General features: G+C 40.4%; 1 protein-coding gene across 4 annotated transcripts; it reads right to left on the bottom strand.

The window, feature by feature from the left end:
- Nucleotides 1-589: 589 nt before the first annotated feature.
- Nucleotides 590-21422, bottom strand: STX16 (syntaxin 16). 4 transcript variants are annotated; one of them, XM_032217995.1, is made up of 9 exons: nt 20734-21422; nt 16117-16128; nt 13324-13431; nt 11767-11907; nt 9003-9165; nt 8818-8909; nt 7886-8029; nt 5986-6066; nt 590-4582 (listed from the first exon to the last, which is right to left on the bottom strand). In XM_032217995.1, the coding sequence occupies exons 1-9, from the start codon at nt 20866-20868 to the stop codon at nt 4478-4480; spliced, it is 981 nt and encodes a 326-aa protein (XP_032073886.1). In that variant the 5' UTR covers nt 20869-21422; the 3' UTR covers nt 590-4477. The 4 variants fall into 4 exon arrangements, with proteins under 4 accessions (XP_032073886.1, XP_032073891.1, XP_032073890.1 ...); XM_032218000.1 differs by having other exon boundaries at nt 20788-21422; XM_032217999.1 differs by lacking the exon at nt 16117-16128.
- Nucleotides 21423-23742: the final 2320 nt, after the last annotated feature.

The raw sequence follows: 23742 nt of genomic DNA, 5'->3' as shown, positions 1-23742 counted from the left end.
ATGCTAAACAAATTACAATCCCTTGGATTATTGTTAAACAAATAGAACACTATGCGATTTTCTCCGTGGGTCGCCCATGAGGCCAATGATGAAAGAAGGCAGGTCTCTCTCGGGATGGGCCGACACAGAATAGAATCGGGAGGCCTCTTTTATTGAGCATACACAAGGAAAGGGTGGATTCACATGGTCTATGTGGACCAATCATGGTTGTACAAGTCTATGGTATATGGTAACTCATTTACTTCCATGTATTGTAGACCTAGAGAATGCCCATAGTCAATAATCTTTTATCATCGTGTAAACTTCCAATCCTTAATTAATGTTTGAGAGTTAAACAGTTGTAACCCCTGATTTAATCAATGAACTCCCTGATTTAATCAACGCTTATAATTAGAGTCTGTGATTGCTGATCTTACTTAGTGTTAGGAGGTAAACAGTTGGTTTTACTGATTCAATCATATGGTTAATCATTGCTTCTATTCTATACGCGTTTCAGTATAGCTAATGTATGCCTGCGCGTATTGCAACAACACTAGATTTTAATGACGGGTTTTAATGTGGGGAGATGGGAGAAGAAGTCAGCTTCTAGTTAGAGTTGAATAGTTTATTTGTACATTACAAATTGTCCACAGAAATGGATGAAAATAGACTGTACATTGTTGGGTAAAAACAGAGATCCCTTCCGTTACATACACCATAAATACATTTGATTTGAAAGCAAATCCATCATTGCGTGAAACCACCATTGGCCCAACTTGAGTCCCTACGCGATGTATCCAGCTGATGATGTCTCATTCAGGATGATTCTCCTTTATTGGGTGCATCAAAAGCCTTCATTCTGCGCCCAACCAAGGTTTGGAGTTTTGCTGAAAGCGGTGAACCTTTATGGCAGGCTGTAGGTGTCCTTTGTAGCTTTAAATCCCGTTTAATCCCAAACACATTCAACCTGAAGCAGGCTGAAGGGAAGACCTTCTGGAACACACCACAAGCATCATTCAACAGTGAACGGTCATAAGAAAGCCAGTTACATCGCTTTTCCATCCATAGTCTCAGTTCAAATCAGGCTGTAACAACCAGTTCTTTGGGTAAGATGGTGCTACTACTTCTCAGCTTTGGTGTTCCAGTTTTGCAAAGAGGGCAGGTTGTAGAGAGCCAATTGATTTAGGAAATAAAAAGGCTCACCAAGAATAATATTGCCTGAGAGACAAAGCATCCAGCAGTTTTTCTGGAAACCGAGTCTGCTAGAGGACTGCTTGGTTGGGGGAGTTGATACAGAAAGAATATCCCAGTAAATTTTATGCAGCAAATCTACCAAAACAGAGAAAGCACCAAATCAGGCAGACAAGAATGATCAAATCTTTGGCCATTCTTTTGTAAATTGCTAACTTATCTCTTGCCTAACTTTTTCGGTCCAGTTAAAATTACAAGCCAGTTAGTTTTTCACTTAATGGGTCAGACAAAGAATCTTCAGCATAGAAACCACCCCCCACCTATTTAACTATTGAGTTTTAAATAAATAATTTTAAATAAACTTAAAAAAATAGTCTTCCCAAAGTACAGTGATGCCACATGAAACCATGCCCAATGACCACAAGGAATCTCCAAACCGCAAAACCCACCCCTTGGAATGTACATATCTTACACTGATTTGTTCTCATGATTTAAGATTTTTTTAAAAAGACTGTGGATTGGGAATAATTCCAAAAAATATATTGCAATAGACAGAAATACAAATGAAACTTCAAAACGGTATTCACAAATAACCTTAGTGGCAATAATGTGCCACCAAACATACGGTATTAACCAACATACGGTTAGGGAGATGGCATGAAAATGAACAACTTTTCCTCTTGCAAGTGACAATTTTTTTTTAGCAGCAAAATACCTTTTTCTTCCAAACATCCAGCTTGTTCTACCCACCATCCTCTTTAGAGAACACATTTCTCTCTTGGCTCAATCTTTTCTCATGATTCCCTATTTCCTGATCCTCTTCTGGAGAGGAAGGGGAGGGGGGAGAACGAAGTAAAAACTGTTTCTGCATCCAGTTAATCCAGTCTTAATTAAACACACCGTGATACACAGATTGCAACAATTGTACATGCATACATATTTTCAGAGCTAATCAGGAGGATCTCTAAGCTGTAGGCCACACTTGGAAATCCAGAAATCATCCAGAGAAAAGGCAATGATAAACCATTTCCATATATTTTTGAAGAGAAGTGACAGCCGAGTATCCATAGAACAGTCAAGGATCAAGCTTGGCTTCAAGGACATACACACATTGACATGCATCAATTTAGTCTGGAGCCAAGATAGCCTTTTCCAAATCATGCCATTGGTTTTAAGTACGTGTTTATAAATATCTTCTCGTTACTAAACCTAATAAAATTGATTAAAGATGCTAATGGTCAGCATAAATGGCAGCAGGAGGTTAAACATGGCCTGCTGAAATTTGTTATCTCGAGCAAATCATTGAAAAACTTAAGTAAACCGATGTTCAACTTTTCCTTGTTTTGAAAGGAAAGAAGTCCAGTGTGTAATTGGTATTCTACTTTAGGTAACAGAATAATATTTACAGTAAATATAAGTGGCCTTTGTTATCCAGTTGGAAAATACAAACCAGACTCTGGCAACCATCACTCGTGGCACATTTTTGTCTATTTTGTGCATGCCTAAGGAGCAAATGGATTTTTGCGCGTGCATAAAGTACAGTATGTTTATTTTCCATATTTCTCATGCTGTTTGGTATTCATGGTTCTTTGGCTGGGCCAGACCTTGTTCAAATCACAAATCTACCTGTACAACTGATAGCTGCTGCAGATGCTAACATAAAGAGACTGAATTCCATTCTTCCAAGAAGCAATGGACCACTGTATCGGAAGGGCATAAAGTAAGCCTTCTGCAGAGGTTCTGTAAATAGGAGATGAATCAAAATAGCTGAGCAGAGTTCACCAAGAGCATTTCTTCACCTTCTCACTGACAGAATCACAGCAGCAGCTAAAACACAATTCTCTTGTGGCAATCCTCTTTTACGCCAGAGGTTTCAACTACAGATGTCGGATTCTTCCTTTATCTAGCAAGCAGAATCTCCCAATGACCCCAGGTGGGACTATGATTTCTGTTTCTCTGTCATCAGATACAAGAAATCTGAATGATGCAAAGAGCTGGATGAAAGGAAGAAAACAAGGTGTAACAACTACACAGGCAGCATTGCAATTATTCCGTGATCAAATTGATAAGAATCTAAGGCAGTTAAAAAAAAAAAGTTGGCAACTGGTGTTGCTAAATCACAGCAAAACGAGATGCAAAGTACAACTTTTAAATTCTTCAGTACAGAATGCTTAAAAAAAAAAAAAGGATCGAACACCAAGGGCCCCAAACAGCTCAGCAATTTTAAGTTACAGTTAAAAGATAAGATTTTTTAAAATCAGGAAAATTATCTTTTCCAGCAGAACCACCTAAAATGTTAAAAGAAACAAGAAATATAGACGCAGAGCAACATTTGCTCTGAACAGGATTCCAAATTTTCCTGAGATCTCACAGCTGAGAACAAATATGATTTTATTTAAGGGTAAGTTCCTCATGCTGCCATTAGTTCAAATTAAACTGTGTGTGAATGTACCATCGCCCTTTTCCATTCGCGCTCTGAAAAATAAGATGAAATATGTAACTGCTGCTGTATATTATTAACAGATTCAGTTTGGGAAGGAAGATTCAGAAAGAGGGATCAGAGAAACCCTCCTTCAGTTCAATAGTGGGAAGAGGTGGAAATAATCAAAGCACATTCTTGATTATTTAAAACTTTTAAAAAATAATCTTAAAACAGTAATACTCTCTGTGGTTTGAGTACTATTGATAACGCCAGCCACCACTTTTGGAATAATAGAATGAAATAGAAATCTTTTTTTTATTTCTGTGAACCCATACTAATATTAACTCTGGAGGGGAAGATGGTAAAGAGCAAATATTGTATCTTTAAGGCATTTTTTAAAAAAAAATCTCCAACTTCATAGTTTTGGGAATGATGTCCACATCATACTTCGGACAGTTTACCCTAAAATTAACCATAGGTTAAGTCATGTTAGAAAGCACATTATTATTCCTGTTTAGTAAAAGCACTTTCCGAAATGTTTAAATCATTTTTAAAAATGTTTCTAGCATTCCAATAGCCTGGATAAACAAAATGCCTGATTTGGTAGCTTTTCTCAGAAATTCTGGCATTTCTGCACATTTCTGATTTTTTTACAAATCACTGCCTTTCATATTCACTGAATATGTAAAACAGGAGTTTTCTGTATGAACATTGCACAGACTTTGCACCATTAGATCCCATACATTCATCCAACAGATAGCTTTCAAGAGCAGAGGCTCAACCATTCCTGCCAGGAACAAAAACGGGAGAAACACAACACACAAAAATTTGTCGCTACCTCTCAGACAAACACAGAGAGAAAGGAAAGCATCACCAGCACATCGCCTAGCGAAATTTCACAGCAATAAGGACAATGATAAGGATAATAACTATGACAAACAAAATTAAAATGATGAGCATCTTCCGATTCTTCTTTTGATAATGCTCGGCCTGCAGATACAGAAAAGAGGACTTTAACACAGATTCTTCACCGGAGATAGCAGAAAATAAATTACTCTAAATAGGGAATAATGAGCAGAGAGCCACAGTAATGACCTGGGAGAAACTAAGCAGAGATGATGACTACAATATGCACAAAAATGTGCTTTTAACTTGGAAAAGACAGAAAAAAATAAAGAATTGCCTTCATTTCCTATATAAGAGGGAGAGAAGCGAAAAAAGTCCCGTGATGGCGAACCTGTGGCAGGGGTGCCAGAGGTGGCATGCAGGGCTTTCTCTGCTGGCATGCATGCTGTTGACCCAGGTCAGATCTCCGTGGTGTTTCTTTCGTGAGCTGATGTTTCCCTGCAAATGACGAAACAGACGCTCACGAAAGAAAAAGATCTTACCTCTTGCCATGCTGCCAGGGTTGGGATGCCCTGCCTCCCACCAGCTGGTCTTTGGGTCTCTGCTGCGCATCCGCGCATGCCTGCACATGTGCACCTTTCAGTTTGGGCACTCGGTGTCTAAAAGGTTCGCCATCACTGCTTTAGGCTTTCGAGGTTATGTTACTACAGTTTCTATCAGTAAATATTCTATCTAATCAAACTGGTGAAGTCAAGTTTTCTGGTATGGCCTGCCTGAAAGTCTTTTTAAAAAAGCCCGATAGAATTTTCTCTTCACTCCTCTTACATCCCAAGGAGTAAGGACAGAAGCAGTTTGAGTTTATTTCTAACGTTTCCCGTCGTTTTCTGAACATTTCCTCTTTTGTTCTTCTTGTTATTTTCTGGATTTTGTTTTGTGGACACTAGATTATCATTTTCGTTTAATTTCCATTAGGTAAACTGTCATAGGAAGTTTGGTACAGAGCAGATTCTAAATACATCAGTGATGTTTCCCTTTCTGGCATAAAGTACATGTGGCGTAAGTCTTAATAACTGTTTTATACCCCACAAATAAGAGAAGGAATTATCTTAATACTCATAGAACTCAACTCAAAGGTGAACTCAACCTTTACACCTAGACTATTTTACGGTTCTGTGGATAAAAAGAAATGGGTAGATTACCCATGTGCCAACTGCAAAGAAATTTGTGGGAGAACTGCACAGAGGAATAATCAGAAAAGCGTAATCACATTCCCATACAATCATTAAATGCTAGATATTAAGATATCTAGGATAGGAACCATTTGTCTAATTTCCTTAATTTTAGTTAGCTGCCATCAGTGTCCTTTTAACTTCTAAAACTTTTAGAACTTTTAAGTTCTAAAAATAGAACTTCTATTGTTCTAAAACAATAGGTATGGAAAGAGAAAATGTTATGTCTCATATGTCTGGAATTGTACTAACAAGCTCCTCAACAGTATGAAATAGTGGCATTCAGAATAAGACCTCAAAAAAACATTCTCTGCTTACTTTATGTAGTTGTTTCAATCCTTCATCTGTTTTTATGCATGATTGTTCAACACTGTAGTCAATCCTATCCAGTACGGTACCCTGAAGAAAAAATATGCATCAGTTCTGTAGGCTGCAGTGCTGTTCTGTGATCAAAATGAAGGTTGATTGATGGAAATGCAATATATATTAAGATAGGCTCAAATTATAGGATGTTTTCTATTAATATAAATTGGTTGGCTAATGCTGGAAAACCAGCATATGATGGTAAACCAGCATATGAAAGTCAAACATGTATAAAATAAGTGGAATATTTGGTGAACCCTTCCTCTTCACCTCTAACAATGTGTGTGTCTGTGCATGTATATTTACACACATACTCTCTCTCCTATATAGAAATATTTTAATATTCTATATTTCAGTATAGAAACAGATTGAGGAATCAAAGGCAAATGTCTTTCTTCTGGTATGTACACATACAATATGACTAACACACACAATTATGCCCAAAATTTCTGTTGCTAAGTGAGATAGTTGTTAAGTATTTTTTCTTCTATGTCACAACCTTTCTGATGATCCAAATAACTCCCTCCCATCTAGGATCTGTCTGTCTGTCTGTCTATTTATCTATCTATCTATCTATATCATGTATCTTTCTATCTATCATCTATCTATCTATCTATCTATCTATCTATCTATCTATCTATCTATCTATCTATCTATCTATCTATCTATCTATCTATCTCTATCATGTATCTATCTATCTATCTATCTATCTATCTATCTATCTATCTATCTATCTATCTATCTATCTATCATCTATCTATCTATCTATCTATCTATCTATCTATCTATCTATCTATCTATCATCTAATTTATTGGTCACCCATCTTATCACAAGGCAACTCTGGGCAGTTGTCAATATTTAAAAAGATAAAATTTTACAAAACCCAAATAATATAAAAAGATAAATACTCAACCCTAACCAAAAGATGGGGAGAGAGGAAATAGGACCAGCAGGGTGGGTGGTGGGAGTTGGGATCTGCTATTAGTCTGCCAGTGTGAAACTCCCCTATGGGAACCCTAAGCCACCTGGCAAAGTCAGATCTTTTAAGGTCTTGCTGAAGGTCAGGAGAGTTAGAGCCGACCTCAGTCCAAGTGGCAAGATGTTCCAGGGGCCAGGTGCAATGGCAGAGAAGGCTTTTCTCCGGGACCCCCATCAGCCAGAATACCTGGGCAAAGGGGCCTGCAGGATGCCTCTTCTGCTGGCAATCAAAGTGGGATGAAGTGGTCCTGCAAGTAGCCTGGACCCACGTCATGAAGGACATTCAAGGTGATTAGCAACACCTGGAACTGCACCTGGAAGCAAACCAGCAGCCAGTGCAGCTCATGGAACAATGGTGTTACATGGGCCATTCTTGGGGCCCCAAAAACTGTCCACCCTGCTGCACTCTGTGCCTGCTATAGCCTCTAAATGCATAGGGCTTCCATCAGTATGCTTTGCAAGTGTATTCACAGAGTTGGTACAAAGGTACAGACAAGAGTCCTCTGGGATTGGGCGGCCTATAAATTTAATAAATAAATAAATAAAAGATACTTTGCAAAACGCAGGATTTCTGACAATCCTGTTTGAATCATTCCTAATCAAGCAAACAGAAATATAAAGTAAAATGATTAATTTTAATTAGGTTAGAGCTGTTTTAGAATCACCCTCAATTGGTAAGCCAAAGTAAAATGATTAGCTCTAATAGACTGTTTTTTTTCAATGATGCTACTTCAAAATGATTAGGTCCGATCCACCTGTTTTTTTAAATTATGTTTACATCCCGCTTTTCTTCAGGTGAACTCCAGGAAGACATATCATATTCTAAATCAAGATCTTATAAGATGCAAATAGCATTGATACCAAAGAACCACTTACCTGTTCAACTATCATTGCTCCTAAATCCCTGAAAATTTCATTAAGATCAGTAATGGACTGTATAATTTGTCGAATTTCTCGTTCCCGCTCTTCCACCAACGTAGTGTTTTGTTCCACTAATACTAACTGGTCATCTGTAAAACCCTTATGAAAATAAAAAGAAAAATGTCAGACTAAATATTGTACCATTCAAAATGCATTAAAAAAACCCAAAAGGTTTTCAAACCAAACAGCTTCCCATTCAACCATAATATCCTCCTGTATTTTCCCCCTCTGCAGTCTCTTTAATCTCTCTCTTAAAAGTTCTCTTTTAAAAAGATAAGCACGATAATTGTGGCATAACTCTGAGCCCAGCTGCCCCCTTTGAGAGTTTCAATGAATCAGTTTATAACCAAGCATCTACAAAATCCAGCAGTAACCCAATTTTTCCTAGCAACTAGCAGATATCCTAGAGACCAATTTTTTTATCAGCAGGTAGTCAGCCTTAAGCCAGAGGATAATATGGGACTCTCAGCTTAATTCTAAAGTCCTCCTGCAAGAGAGATTTATCATTTCCCTTGCAGGCTGCTGGGCAATCAGAAAGAGAGAAAAAAAATATCAGAAAGGAAATGAGAGAGAGAGAAAGAGAGGGAGGGAGGGAGGGAGGGGGAGGGAGGGGGGAGGGAGGGGGGAGGGAGAGAGAGAGAGAGAGAGGGGTGGGGTGGGTGGGTGGGTGTGGCAGTACTTTTGATTCTTTGGCATGCCAGCAAATAGCATGTAGTTTTCAAAAGTTTGTCTCTTTTGAGAAATTTGCATCTTAATACAAAAGAGACTCACTCAATTTTAATCGATGCATGCAATCATTACTTTCAAGTTCTTCATAGCAGGCAAATGAACACCAGATGCTTTGTATTTTTACATAAAAATAATCCAGTTGACAATTTGGTACCTACCCTGTCGTACAGTGTCATATCCTCCCCATCATCCATGAGAGAGACCGAGGTGTCGAAGAAATGTTTGGATCTTTCTTCTCGATTTTTCATGCCTACAAGAACAAGAAGATTATTGTCACTAAGAATTCTCAGCCACAGTGGGAAGGTGCCCTGTTCTAAAAGGTTGCAAATGGTCCATGGCTTACGTTTGAGATAGTCAGACTGCCCGTGTCTAAAGCTTGTGGAGAGGTCCTGCAGAGACTGAGCTAAGGAACACACAACGTTCTTCAGAAGCCGGCATTCTTGGCCAGTACAGCTTCGCGACTTGCTGTGCAAACCCTGGACTGCTTTGTGACACCTGTGAAATAGCTGGGGGAAGAGAGAGAGAGACAGAGAGACAGAGAGAGAGAGAGAGAGAGAGAAGACAAATCGTTTTTATAGAGAAACAGGAGCAAGCATTCCTGGTTCAGTTAACAACTGTTCTGACCGAGGCTTCCCAAGACCATGAAGCAAACTCCTTGTCCCGACAAAAAAACCCTTTTATTAATTTACTGTGAATTCTGTTCATTCACATCCAGCAAAGTCTTTCAAGGGAGGATTTACAGTCACAGACCTTCTCTGGCTTGGAGAAATGCCAGGTCGATATCTGCAAAACCTGGCAAGGAGTCTCAGTCACGAACCAATTAAGCGATCTAATTGTCTCCTGCAAACTCCACTCCCCTTTCGCTCCTCTTTTATTTCCTCTGGGAAGGGCCATTCATCATCCACCTGTGGCCTTACTCCCAAGTCGACCCCTGTTCTTTAGCTGCTTCCTTCGTCTGGCAACTCTGTGCATGTGCACACCGGGAACAGGCTCCACCTGTTCGTCTGCCTCACTGATGTCTGATTCTTAAGGCAACTGATAATTGGCATATAGCTCTGGCCCCCTCTCTGCCTCTGACACAGAGCCTTCATCAGAGTCTTTCACAGACTCCAGGACTGGCCCATGTTCCTCTCCAACCTCCTCACTGTCCGAATCTACTGCCAGATCTGCTCGCCCCTGGTGGACCACAACAACAAATGCCTAAGAAACTATTTATTTAAACTGAAGTAAAGCTATCCTCTAGAGCTGTAGCTACATTCAACTATGTCTTAAAAGCTTATTGAATTGAATCTCACAGTAATTTCTTGTACTGAGTTTCTGGCGATTTACACTGTGCGGAGAATAACTGTAGCCAACAGAAGGGGAGAATATATGTATCTCAGAGTTGAGAATATACATATAGCTTATCGCAGTAACTGAAGCTATTGGTAATATTTATTTCCTTGATAAAGAGCAAAAGGAGCTGTTGATCTTTATGAAAAAAGAAACCAAAAATGAAATCCAGACTGAGGTATAATAAGGAGCCTACGTACAGTTAGTCAGGCTCTTTTGAAAGTTTCAAAATAGTGCAGGAAGCAGATTCCATTCGACAATCTTGTCCTCAAAGGGAAGAATGGAGAGTGGATGACAATTGTCCAGAATCACTGGGTCCACCAATGGTCTCTTGAAGAGCTGGTATACCAATACCTCTTTCAAAACCCGGGAAACAACTTCAAAGTCAAAAAAGATCAAATCCCAGGAAGATCTGACCAATCAGGAGGGATCTGGATCTAGCAAACAGGTAGCTGAAGAATTCTGTCCATTTCCTCCTGTGCCACAGTCTCAATCTTGCCCCAGATAACTCTGCAAGACTCCACTTCAGTTATATTGAAAGGACCTGCCCACTGGATTTCAACTGGGAGGAGATCTGAGGGACTTTATCTGCCAGGAAGATACTGTAGCAAAACTAATCTTCATAAGGGTTCAATAGAAGTTGTTAGGTCTTATCCCCCACTCCTACCCCCCAGTAGAACATGAGCCATCTTGGGGGAATCACACCAGCAAGCCAAAAAAGCAATAAGAAAGTGATTTGATCAGGGCAACTGGATGGATGGTAATCAGGGGTGGGATTGAAAAGTTTTAGCAACTGATTGTCTGCTCAATTGCTGGGTGGGTGTGGCCATTGGGGGACGTGACCTCCGGAAACTTCCGGTAGGCCTGTTTTTCGCCCTCCCAGAGCCTCCACGTAGGCCCTACACTTACCTGGCATGATGAATGAGCCGCGTGGAGACTCCTGGGATGGGCACGGCCAGCCGGTCCTTGCAACAGATGCAAATTAGCATCTGGTTCACCTGAACTGGGGCGAACTGGCTGAATCCTACCCCTTATATCCTCTAAAATCAGATCATGCCACATTTGCCCCAAGTAAAAAAATGCAGGTGTAAATGTGCAACCCTCCAATTTGTGCTGGGCTGTCAACGACCCGGAATTAGTCCAGGGTTGCTTTGGAATGATGAACTTCATGGCTTGAGAAATCCCAGACTCCTTGTCACATGGTGGGAAACTGAAATCCCTAAGGACATGTGACCATGGGTTCTCCAACACCAGCCCAGAAAAAGAGTCCAGGAAATCAGGTAGATTTAGTGTTAGAGGGTTTCTAACCAAATTCTATTATCTTTGCTGGCAGAGGGCATTTGATTTTTTTCCAGGAAGGTCTTATTTTCAGGGAAACAGGGTATTTAACTTACCCGTATGTGCAGTTGCAACAGCTGAACAACGAAATCTATACTATAAAATCTTAAGTACTGTTTTATTAAAATCAGGTGTCCATTGTTTAAAATGGTAACAATATTTTTTTTCTATAACCATCAATCTACACAAATGCGTTTTGGTTGGAATTCTTAACTGCAGATGTTTAACATCTTTGCATTTTTCTTCTTAAAATTATTTTAAGTATTCATATATCAGTATAATATTGCCATTTTTATTTTATTTTTTTGTTTAAGAAATCAATTGACTTCTGACGGCTGGATTTTTACCTTTATCCAAAGGGACATTCGGGCAACTTACTCACGTATCTGCACTTGGTAAAACCCAATTCTATTTTGAAAAGAGAAGCGCGGTGGCACCTGTGTAATTTCTTGAGTGGTTATTTCTATTGCATGCTCTTCCTCGCTGCTATCATCCAAAGTTGGTCTGTTTAAATGCTTGTCATGCAGACTGGCAAGTTCTTTCATCTTCTGTTTTATCCTGGATATTTCATATTGAATCTTAAAACAAAATTTGAAAAAAAGAAGGGCAACATTAGAAACTTAAGCGAAGAAAGCATTCCAGACAATAGTAATTTTTTTAAAAAACCCACTTGGTTATATTTTAAAAAATACATATTGGCTTTTTATAGAAAAATGCTATTCAATTTCAGCCATATACACACAAGTGTGTGTGTGTGGGGGGGGAAGCCAGCATATTTTGAGTTCAGATCACTTCCGAAATGGTTGATCTTTCACCGTCTTGACCAAGAAACTGAATTCCATCAAATTTGAAGTTACAATGGTTGTCAACCCTGAAGTTGGCCTGACTAAGGCCATTTTGAGACTTCAGAGCTGTCACACCAGGGAAGAGGGAGGGGGAGGAGGAAATAGAGATAGTTGGGGTGTTGTAGCCAACAAAATGCTTTCTCATGGGAACCAAGGATATTCCTGCAGGTGCTCGGAAGGAGGGAACTGGAGACACCTAGCAACTGGACAGCATCCTGATTGGACCATGTGACTCGTTGTTTTGAGAAAGTGACAAACTTTCACTTTTAATCAGTGAAAACCACGGGATATATTCCGAATCGGTTTTCACCAGCTGGTGCCAATATGACATATCCAATAAATCTAGTCTTTGAGGAACATGCCTGCCTCAGAATTTTGTTTGCTATGGGTATGTTACTTGGAACCCTGACATTGGCACTAAAAAAAAGTTACTTATCACCATTTTGCACACTTAATCATCATTGCAGCATCCCCATGGTCACATGATCAAAATTTGGACGCTTGGCAACTGGCATTTATTTATGATGGCTGCAGTGTCCCAGGAGCATGTGATCACCTTTTGCGACCATCTGACACAAGCAAAATCCATGAGCAAACCAGATTCATTTAATAACCATGTTACTAACTTAACAACTGCAGGGATTCACTTAACAACTCTACCAAGAAAGGTCATATAATGGGGGGGGGGGAATATAACGTCAACAAGATATAATCCAGCTATTTCCTTAGGCATCTTATTTCCTTCAACCTTATGAATTTCCCCTTCCAGCTAATGCTAGCAACTTGAACCTTTGCAAATCAAATAGTTTCCCCTGTCAAAACTCTCCTCCTTTACAAATGGGGGAATACCATATATTCCCATATTATGCCCCCATCCCTCTCTCTCTTAAAACCTAAAATATTGAAATAGATTGTAAAGAATTGTACAAATTGCAAAAAGCAAATTTACATTTGTCTATTTCATGGAGTTGGTTAGGTAGGTATTCCTATTAAATGTTTTTAGACCTGTAACTCTAAACACCACTTTTTAATTTTACATTCTTCCCTGAACATCGGAAGATTAAAAATTAAGTAAACAAAATATTGCCAGTTTTTACTACTGCTTTCCCAGAATTTATGCATATGTGGTTACATTCTTTATATACTTACTTCTTCTATACCATCAATCCACTTGGGAGACAACCTCTTAGATACACAGATAGCTGCTTCAGGATCTAAACTGATACCCGATACCAGTGCCATGCGATCATCTGCAAGCTGGAGAAAAATAGAAGAAAGGTGTTTTGTCTGTTGTGAATCAAAATGACACAGCTTCCAGATTCAGAAGAAAATAACTTGAACATTTAGGACTCAAAGCTCATGGTCTTCTGATTCTTTGCAACTCTTTGTGACAGCTGGTTATTTATTTATTTATATCCCACCTTTTTTATTTTGACACATAACTCAAGGCAAACAAACATATCCAATGCAGTTTCCTCCACCTATTTTCTCCCCCAACAACTCCGTGTGGTGGGTGTGGCTGAGAGAGTGAGTGTGACTGGCCCAAGGTCACCCAACTGGCTTAGGGGGCTAAGGAAGGACTAGAATTCACAGCCTCCCAGTTTCTAGTCTGGTGCTTTTACCATTAGACCAGTGATGGAGAACCTTTTTTGCACCGAGTGCCCAAAGCGCATGTGCGCACGTGCATACCCAAAATGCAACACACACACATATATACTGCCCCAATCCCTCCTGTCCATGAGCGGGAGAGACCCGAAGACCAGCTGGTCAGTGGGAGGTGCGCACACATGCGCAGCGAAGCTGAGCTGGGGCAACAGTGCACATGCTCACAGAAAGGGCTCTGCATGCCACCTGTTGCCCGTGTGCCATAGATTCACCAGCACTGCACTAGACCAAACTGACACTGTAACTGTAATGAGAGACAAGTGGTGACCATTGTTACATTACTCCATTTTAATTTAAATTTGCAAAGGAGAGCTGAATGTATTTCTTGAGATAATCATGTAAGACCATTATAAGAACCCACAAACTTGGCCAACATGCTTGCAAACAAACACACATCTAGGGTTATCTCTTCAGAACTCTGCAAAATACAGGGGTTTTATGGCAGAAAATCACATACAAACTGATGTCCAAAGTTTTCTCAGGTTTAAGCCATTGGCTTAAGGCAAAGGCTGTGGCTCTGTACATAACACCTAAAATATTTCAATTTATGACTCATTCATACCATTCGACAAACAAATTCCCAGGACAAGCTTCATTTCAAACACACTGTATATAAATGCAGTGTTTTATTTAAAACAGAAGCCAAGTTTGAAAAAAATAAATCTAGTTAGGCTAGAAAAGCAGATGCACAATGAAAAAGAAGGGCTTGAAGAATTTAGGTCAAATGGAAAGAAGGCTCTCACTGCAATTTGATAAAGCAAAATTTAGTTCTGGACCCCTTCAAGAAGTTATAAAGAAAAGAAATTAGGTAGTATGAAATTATTTCAGCTTTTGTTATTTTCTATATTACTTTCCAAATATACATGTGCTTTTTATGCAATTGAAGTAAAGTTAATGCATGATAAATGATTTTGGGCCAAGCTGGTAACTATTAAAAGAACAACTTTATTTTACTATTTTCTTTTCAAAGACCAAAGAACATTTTATGTCCCAGGTAAGCTGTCTATCTATTTTCAACACATCAAAAAGATCTTTGAAGGTAGGTATAAATACCTCCATCCTGGCTTAATCCAAGATTGAGTTTGGAGCAAACTCCATATTTGATATAACATTCTTAGCCTTTGGAATGATGGGGTTTTAAAAAGCGCACTTCTAGTAGACTGGGTTTACGCATTGGACTAAGCCAAATTTGTGGTTTGGCAAAGCATGTTGAAAGAATCCAGCCAGTATAATTAGCAAACCGTTATGTTTCAGCACGTTGGGCAAAACCAACCTAATATAATTTATTTAACAAGTCATGGTTTAATAAATAACAACTTAGTTGGATGTGCAGAGTAAGTCACAGAGAGTGAATGAAACCGAAACCCAAAGAGCACAGTGGAAAAAAAAACAGGACAGAGAGAGTTGATTTGGGGGATCCATTCCAAATTAATCTATCGATCTGAGAATTTAGCTAAACTTGGATCCCGGTCTACATTGGCACTGTTCTTCCACTTAACATCCAGGCAAGTAGCTGCTGTCTGCCTTTCACAATAGGGCCCATGAAAGGGTATTGTTTCTTCAGGAAGCTATATAAAAATCTATGGTTGGCTTTATAATTAAAGGAAGTGCTAGGCTTGATATATTAAAATTATTTATAGTTTACAACCTCTTTTGTTCAGATCTTGTTAACTCCTGGTTTGAGAAAATGTTACACTTAAAGGAATTCTTAAAGCAACCCACCATATTAGACAGGGTGGCTCATCTGCAGTGCCAGCTCCGTTTTTAAAACTGGCCCTCGTGTCTTCCTACATTTAAACTTAAAAACCTACCAGCACAATCAAACTCTACATTTCTTTCATTTCCAAGTAAACATGCCAGTTAAGACATTTTGGTATTCTTAGGTTTTTAGTCCTTTCTAGAAAAAGGAAATGGCAATTATGCTGAAGCTAAAGCTAATAAAATGTGTTTCTATATATCCAGAGCTTTAAAAGCAAATGTAAAAGGGAAATTTTGTGGGGCCCACATTACTAGCCGCCAGGGCTGCATGCGATCTGTGGGCCATAGATTGGATACACCTGGTTTAAACAGTAATATTTTAAATCCTGGTCAATATCCATGCATATTACAGTAAGCGAGGGAATGAAGTAAACCAGAGACAAAATCCAGATGACTATTTGCACGTCAGTCTTCTGGTTTCTCTTTGGAGGAATAACCCTAAGTTAAATGCAGTAGTTGCCTTGCCAGAACAAGACAACTTTGAATGATATTTTATAGATTAGACAAACAGCACAATACCTCATCCAGCTCCTGAGATGGTTTGGTGATCACATCAGCCCATCCATATAGAGCCAGCAAAAAATTTTAAGAGAGGGAAACAAAAAGAACAGGACAGAGCACAGGGTACAGTCAGTTGAAGGAATGCAAGTATTTTATTGATCAACATTGGCAGATTATCACAGAAAACAAAACAGTCTTTTAAAGCAGTATCAGTTTTCAAGTGGATTTCACATTCGGCCTGCTGCATATTGTATTTTTCCTTTCAATATATTTCTAACCATGTTCTTGATCTGTAAAGAAATGCACATTTTAGGAGCTTTACATTACAAACCTTTTAAAACGTTCGTTAAGGAAATAAAAAGAAAACCAAGGCACAAACAGTATAAATTGCTTAATATGATAGTGGATCCAGAACTTTCTATTTAACCTAGCCATTAAAAGAAATCCTAGTTTAGAGGATCTGATTCCAACTTAATTCAGTTACACGACACCTGAAAATAATACAACTATATATTTACCAAATTGATATGCTGCCCATCATGTCAAAGCGATTCTAGGGTGGCTTAAAGATAAATGTAAAGGTTCCCCTTGCACATATGTGCTAGTCGTTCCCAACTCTAGGGGGCAGTGCTAATCTCCGTTTCAAAACCAAAGAGCCAGCGTTGTCGAAAGATGTCTCCTTGGTTATGTGGTCGGCATGACTAGACAATGAAAGGGCACGGAACACTGATACCTTCCCACCAAAGGTGGTTCCTATTTTTCTACTTGCATTTTACATGCTTTCGAACTGCTGGGTTGGCAGAAGCTGGGACAAGTAACAAGAGCTCACTCTTATGTGGCGCTAGGGATTTGAACCGCCGCAACCTTTCTGATCAACAGGCTCAGCGTCTTAGCCACTGAGTCCCTTTACGGTGGCTTACAAATATTCAATTAAAATGCATCATAAACATTAAAACAATAAATAGGGGGTCTTAAATTTAAGATTTAAACTATGTAGCCATGAAATATCTAAAAAGAATCAATTGGCTTATGTACGTATGGCATTTTAATAAAACAGGAAAAAAGTCAAAGATTACATGCAGATCATTCATTACAGAAAGTCTGTATGGGCAACATTCATTAACCAATCTCTAAATTGGATTAGTTTCAGAATCAAGTGTGGCCAAGTTGAAGCCAAAAGAATTCTCAAGTCAACGCTGTTCCTGTTTTTAAGAAGGCGTCTCTACACAGAGAATTGCACCAATGGATTTCTCAATTAGCAGGACTGGATGAATTCTTGAGGGCACTTGCTGTCTAGCCATAACTTCCATCCCTAATTTAGTCTTTATGTTTTTTGCCTGTTTTAAACAAATGGAGCTCCAGTTATCCTTTCTAGCAGGTCAAAAGAGGAAAAAGAGAAATAAGGCACAATATGTAGAGGTGATGTAACGGGGGGGGGGGCAACTTGGAGAGTTTTAAAAGTAAAAAGAAAGCACATGACAGATATGATTTCTTCATGCAGATGGAAATAGATGTCATACTAAGGACTTCTTATGTAGACTTAATCTGCTCTTCCTTAGTGCTGGAACAACTGTTTATTTTAGAGGTGTCCAAACTTGGCAACTTGTGGAGTTGAACTCCCAAAATTCTTCAGCCAGCTAAGCTGGCTGGAGAATTCTGAGAGTTCAACTCCACAAGTCTTAAAGTTGCCAAGTTTGGGGGGCCCTGGTTTATATTGTTGTCCATCCTTCTTTCTATTAAGAGTTTAGATCTTTCCAATAATTTCAGCTACCAAGAATGCTGCTCTATTCTGCAGAGATACCTGTCTGTCTTTCTTTAACACCAATATGCCTGTTGGCTTAAAGTCCTTTTGTTTCAGTGCTGCAAAGGTCTATAAATGTAACCTATCAGGATTATTCAGCTATTTTTTCTAGCAACTCGGTGGCTTCAACTGCCTCCTTTGATCACACCCACAGAACACAGTCCACCTCAAAAGACAGTCTGGCATGCCTTTCACATTAAGCTGATTATTATTTTATAGTCTTCTTTAACTGATTATACTCTTCTCTAGCATTTCAAAATTGCTGAGAACTCCATGGTGACTTTTGTACAGCCTTTTCAGTCATTTCCACTCTATCACTTTGAGGAATAATTCTGGAAATACTACAAGACCAAAATAGCAACGACTATTCTGACTGCACACTGCAGGAATCAGCCTCCCACCCACCCAAAGAGGGAGGGCTGGATAATGGATCTACTTAAAGCTCTCAGATTTTCATACTGCCAGCTAAAAGACAGTCAATTGAAAAATTGATATATATCCTGCCAGTTAACTGCCGGGGAGGAAAATGGTGGGTTATTTTATTAAAATTGCAGTTGTAAACTCAGGCTTGGTGCCATGGGTGCCTCAACTTATGACTGTTGTGAGTTATGATGGAAATTCTGGGCTTCATTAGGGACATAAATGGAGAACCATTTGTATTCAGCTGATACGGCTTCTATTAGCAGATCCGTTGTATATAAAGGATGAGGAAGAAACATTCCTCTAGAGTTTTCCAAAGTGGTCAATATCAACCTCAAAAGCTGATGGGGGCTGATGTTATTCATAGTAAAGGTAAAAAGAGGTAAAGGTTAAAATAGTATTTATTAAATTTTCAAATATGTTTGGGGGGAATGTCAATAAATCTGAAACTTCATGGAGGGGTCAATGAGCTGAAGAATTTGAGGACTCCCTTTTTAGTCTAATTCAAAAACATCTGAAGATAAATTAGGTAATTTTAGGTAATAACAATCTGTAGCCTGTACCTCTGCTATAAATTACTTTCCTACATCCACTCTCAGGAAAAATGTGGTTCTATCAGCACTATAACAATAGGACCATATGAACTATTGCTAACTTTGCACCATCAACTTTCTGTGTTTAATACTAGATAAAAGCTTTTGGGAAGGTATTCGAAATATATTGTGTTAATACTACTCTGAAACTCCCCATTATGGACTCTAAGTAGTTGTGCCCAGCAACCTTAGGGGTTGATAACAAGGTATTCCAACTTTAAAAGAAATCTTCTGATTTCCAACACTTTCTATTTTGATATTGAAACAGGCCATTTTGTACCACCAAGAGGCTTTTTCAAGGGCACTCAATGGGTTAAAAATGGCATGAGAAAGTACAGGGCTACATTCATTTTAACGTCCCCTTTATGTCTACCTTTATCATTATAAAAGGCATTTCAACCGTCACGAAATACAGTCTAGGTAGGTCCTCCCAAATATTTCCAATCATAGTGACAAGTATTCACTAGTTTTATTTTTTAGTGCAACTTTGAGGTTATGGCATAAAATGCTTGTTTTGGTTTTTTTTTGGGGGGGGGGGAACCTGAGTTTTTCTGAGTTTGTTCAAGCGAAAAGAAAAATTGGTATCAGATGTCCTTGCCAGGTTGACTGGGAAATCATAAGAAAAAGAAATCAGCCAGGCAAGTCTATTTCAACTCTTACAGTTTCTAAGCTATATCAATATCTGACCACAAGCACTTTCAGTTGATGGGATGAATAAGGATCTATCATTTTGCATTATAAAATAATTATTATACATGCACTATTGATTAGAAAATGGAGAAGAAATAAATATCCCCTCATCCAAAAAACCAACAAGCAGAAAACACCCAACACAACAAAATGAATTAAATACTGGGGAATTTAATTCCCAAGCAATAAAGACATCTATTTCTGGTCCCTTTGTTATTATCCTTAGCTGGTTAAAAACCAAAACTGATCATATCTATACAGAGCATGTTTTTACAACAAATGTATAGAATAATTCACCTTTAGAAAAAAGCCTAACATTAGCTTTATTATGGAATCGTAGAGTACAATATTAAACCATAAAAAGTGAACTACTGTCCTGCTGGATTGGCTCCCCGTCCCATGTAAATTTAGCAGTCTTCTGATAGGGTGGCAGGGAGGGGGGGGGGCAACCTTCTGCTTAAGGACGCCCTCTGTTCTCCCAGTAGACGGCCTTCAATATGCTGGCATAACACAGCCATTGATTCCCAATAACATCCATGAATCAGTCCAACCTCCTTTGATCAGACTGAGCCAAACTGGTAGCTCGCACTATGAAAATAAGAGATTTGTTGGATCAGACCCATCTAAATCCAGCATTCCGTGTCACACAACAGTTGACCAGGTGCGCTTATAGTAAGTCCATTCTACCGTGTTTTCCCGAAAACAAGACACTTATTTTCTTTTGACCCCCCCAACTAAGCGCCTGGCCTTATTTTCGGGGAGGCCTTATTATTTTTGAGATGCGGTGAGCGTGGTCACCTCATGGCTGCTGCTGTGTTATATTTTCAGGGGAGGGTTTATTTTAGCGCATGCGCTCAAAAGCCCGATTGGGCTTGTTATTCGGGGAGGTCTTATTTTCAGGGAAACAGGGTACTTAGGGCTGCCTAGCCTAAAAGACGGGCAAATTTATCCGAAAGAAACCTGTTAGGCCAACCAGATCTCATAGATTGGGAGAAAAGCAGAGTGGATTCAGGAGGGGGGCATAGGGGGGCACCCAGAAAGAAAGAAAGACATGCTGGCTATCTTTTAAGCGGGTTGGCACACACAAACAAGGGTATCATGTGGGATACAGTAGGATGAAGGGAGACTCACCGCAGCAGCCATGCTACGTGAAGTCAGAGGACTGGAGGAGCTGTAACTACTCACTTGCTCGGCCAGCAGCTGCCGGCTTTGGATGGCGTTGTTCCGCAACAACAAGTACGCGTCTGTTAAACGCCGGGTGGCCATGCCTGAAAGTTTCCTACAGGTCCTTCTAGGACCCCCACCCTCCCTGCCCCGCTGAGAGCCTGCAGGAGCCCCGCTCAGGCTTAACCCCAAGGGATCCCCCACCACCACCAGGGCAGCTTCCCGGCGGGACCCGGTTCTTAAAACGGCGCCCGGTATGATGGAACGGCCGCTGCAAAGGGCTTCCCGCGGGGGCTTTCCCTGCAAGGGTTCCCCATGCGGTTCTTCAGTCCCTGCCTGCCCGGAGGCCGAAGCTCCTTCCAAGGAAGCGCCTCCTCCTAAGGGAAAGCGCGCCCCTCCACCCACCCAGACGCCCCCGGGAGCCTCCCCGTGTTAGTCTCCCTGCGAGCAAACGCCCCCCCCTCCAAGGGGAGCCCTGCAAGGTTTCCTGCGGGCGGCGCTGCGGCTGCTCTTCTTCCTCCTCCTCCTCCCCGCCGCTGGCAGGACACGGAAGGGAACCAGCCCTGACTCCCTCCGGTGTGCGCCCTAGCCTTGCTCGCTCGCCCGCCCACCCTGACTGCAATCACGGCCCGGCTCGGCTCACTTCCGCCTAGTCCGGCGCTCAAATCCTTCCCCGGCTGGCCCCCGAAAGAGGCGTGAAACTAAAAGTTCCGGAGAAGGTAGAAGGTGGAGCCGCGGGACAAAGAGGCGCGGCGCTTTGGGGGCTGACCCTCTATCGCTGGCTCCCGTTCGACGCGATAAGGTTCGCTGCTCTTGCGTGCGTGGCCTGAAGAAGCTGGAGTTAAAAGGCGGAGGAGAAAGTGGGGAGAGTCCGGTAAAGGAGGGTATTTCTCAACCTCAGCAATGTTGAGATGGGGAGATTTCAGTTAAGATTAGCCACCGGTTCAGAACTGCCTGTTTTGCCAGCCTCGCTGAATTCACGCAGCTCGCTAGACTAGGCTAAGTAGAATCGATTTTAATTTACGTAGGCAACTAATTAAATCTAAGTAACCACTGATTAAAAGTAATGGCCTGAAAAATAAGGATCCCATTTATGAAATTAATTGACGCGTCTCCCTGTACATATTAATCATGCATTCTGCCCATCCTCCTAACAGAAATCGCAGGAAAGAAAGAGCCCTTTAAGAAGAGACAGGGCAGCTACTTGTCTCAAACTGCATAAGGTCTCCTGCTTGAGCAGGGGGTTGGACTAGAAGACCTCCCAAGGTCCCTTCCAGCTCTATTCCGAGTAATTTAACTGTGAGAATACAGCCGTAGTCTTAGCATGTTGTAGGAGCCAGACCACCGTCTTAATCCATAATTTGTTTGGCATAGCACTTTAGGTATGCAATTGCAGTTTGTAAAGCTGGGCTTGTGTGTTGTGTGGATTCGGCTGCTGGGTGGAATGTACCAGGGGTGGGTTCCGGCTCACGTTGCAACCGGTACGCTGAAAAATGGGCCGTTTTTGGGAGGTCTGCAGAGTGCAAAAACTTTTTTTAAAAATTTGCCTCTTCAAAATCTGGTGCATCTTAAACTCCAAAAATATGGTATGTGTTCTTCTCAAGCACAAAAAATGTCCCCAAAAAAATTGCACATCTGATTTTTCTGTTGAAAGATCTTACAACTTTTGTTTTGTTCTTTTTATATGCAGCTTGAAAAGACAGTAGATGGAGCTAATGCATAATGAAAATATAGGATTTACCACTTTGATTCTAATATTTTCCAAAATTAGATGTCCTTAGAACAGTGTTTCTCAACCTTGGCGACTTTAAGTCCTGTGGACTTCAACTGCCAGAATCCCCCAGCCAGCACAGCTGGCTGGGGAATTCTGGGAGTTGAAGTCCATAGGACTTAAAGTCGCCAAGGTTGAGAAACACTGCCTTAGATTAGAAGAAGGCTGTGTAAACTCACAGGATTTATAGAGGATTTATTTCATGTTTTGCTATCTCCACCCCAAAGTTCATTTAAGACAAAGTTTTGGCCTTTCCTTAGTTGTTCCAAAAAACAGAGGTAATTCTCAACATGCGACTGGTCGCTTTGCAACTGTTTAAATTTACTGCAGACATCTCCAGAGTTGCCTACGACCTGGTTTCGAAGTTCTGATTGCTGCCTCTCACAAGATTGCATTTTTGGTGCTTGGCAGCTAGCTTCCCTTTTTAAAAAAATTCCTTTATTTATTTATTAAATTTTTATACCGCCCATCTCCTCATAAGGCAAAGCCACTTGCAGAATCCCGCAGCCATGTGACTGCCATTTACAACATTGTTGCTGGAAACCGGCATTTATTGCCAGCATCTGGCAAATATCGCCCAATGATTACAATGGGTTTGCTTAATAACACTGCATTCATTATGAGCCATGGTGGTGCAGTGGTGAAAATGCAATACTGCAGGCTACTTCTGCTGACTGCCGGCTATTGGTTCTTTCTTAGTTGGTTCTCTCCTTGGTTAGTTATTTCTTTTGCTCTGTCTTCGGGTGGTTTGGAGAATACGTTGACACCCCCCCCCCCGTCTTCTATGTGGCAGCCCCTCATATATAGGAACACTGCTATTTTGTCACCCCAGTCCTTCTTTTTATGAAACTAGACATACCCAGTTCCTGCAATTGTTCTTCATATGTTTTAGTCTCCAGTCTCCTAATCATCTTTGTTGCTCTTTTCTGCACTCTTTCTAGAGTCTCAACTTTTTTTTTTTAATATTGTGGCGACCAAAACTGGATGCAGTATTCCAAGTGTGGCCTTACCAAGGCATTAGAAAGTAGTGTTAACACTTCACATGATCTTGATTCTATCCCTCTTTTTATGCAGCCTCGAACTGTGTTGGCTTTTTTGGCAGCTGCAGCACACTGCTGGCTGATATTTAAGTGATTGTCCATTAGGACTCCAAGATCCCTCTCACAGTTACTACTATTGAGCCAGGTGCCACCTATTCTTTAACC

This window comes from Thamnophis elegans, chromosome 5, assembly GCF_009769535.1.
Source record: "Thamnophis elegans isolate rThaEle1 chromosome 5, rThaEle1.pri, whole genome shotgun sequence".
NCBI lineage: Eukaryota > Metazoa > Chordata > Lepidosauria > Squamata > Colubridae > Thamnophis > Thamnophis elegans.
Note: the sequence above shows the minus strand (reverse complement) of the source record. Positions and strands in the feature narration are given on the sequence as shown.

Coding starts and splice junctions, on each gene's coding strand:
- STX16 (XM_032217995.1), bottom strand. CDS start 20,868: ATGGCCACCCGGCGTTTAACAGACGCGTACTTGTTGTTGCGGAACAAC. Junction 8,030..8,817: donor ATATGACACTGTACGACAGG/GTAGGTACCAAA, acceptor TATTTTCATAAG/GGTTTTACAGATGACCAGTT. Junction 4,583..5,985: donor GATTGAAACAACTACATAAA/GTAAGCAGAGAA, acceptor CTGTATCTGCAG/GCCGAGCATTATCAAAAGAA.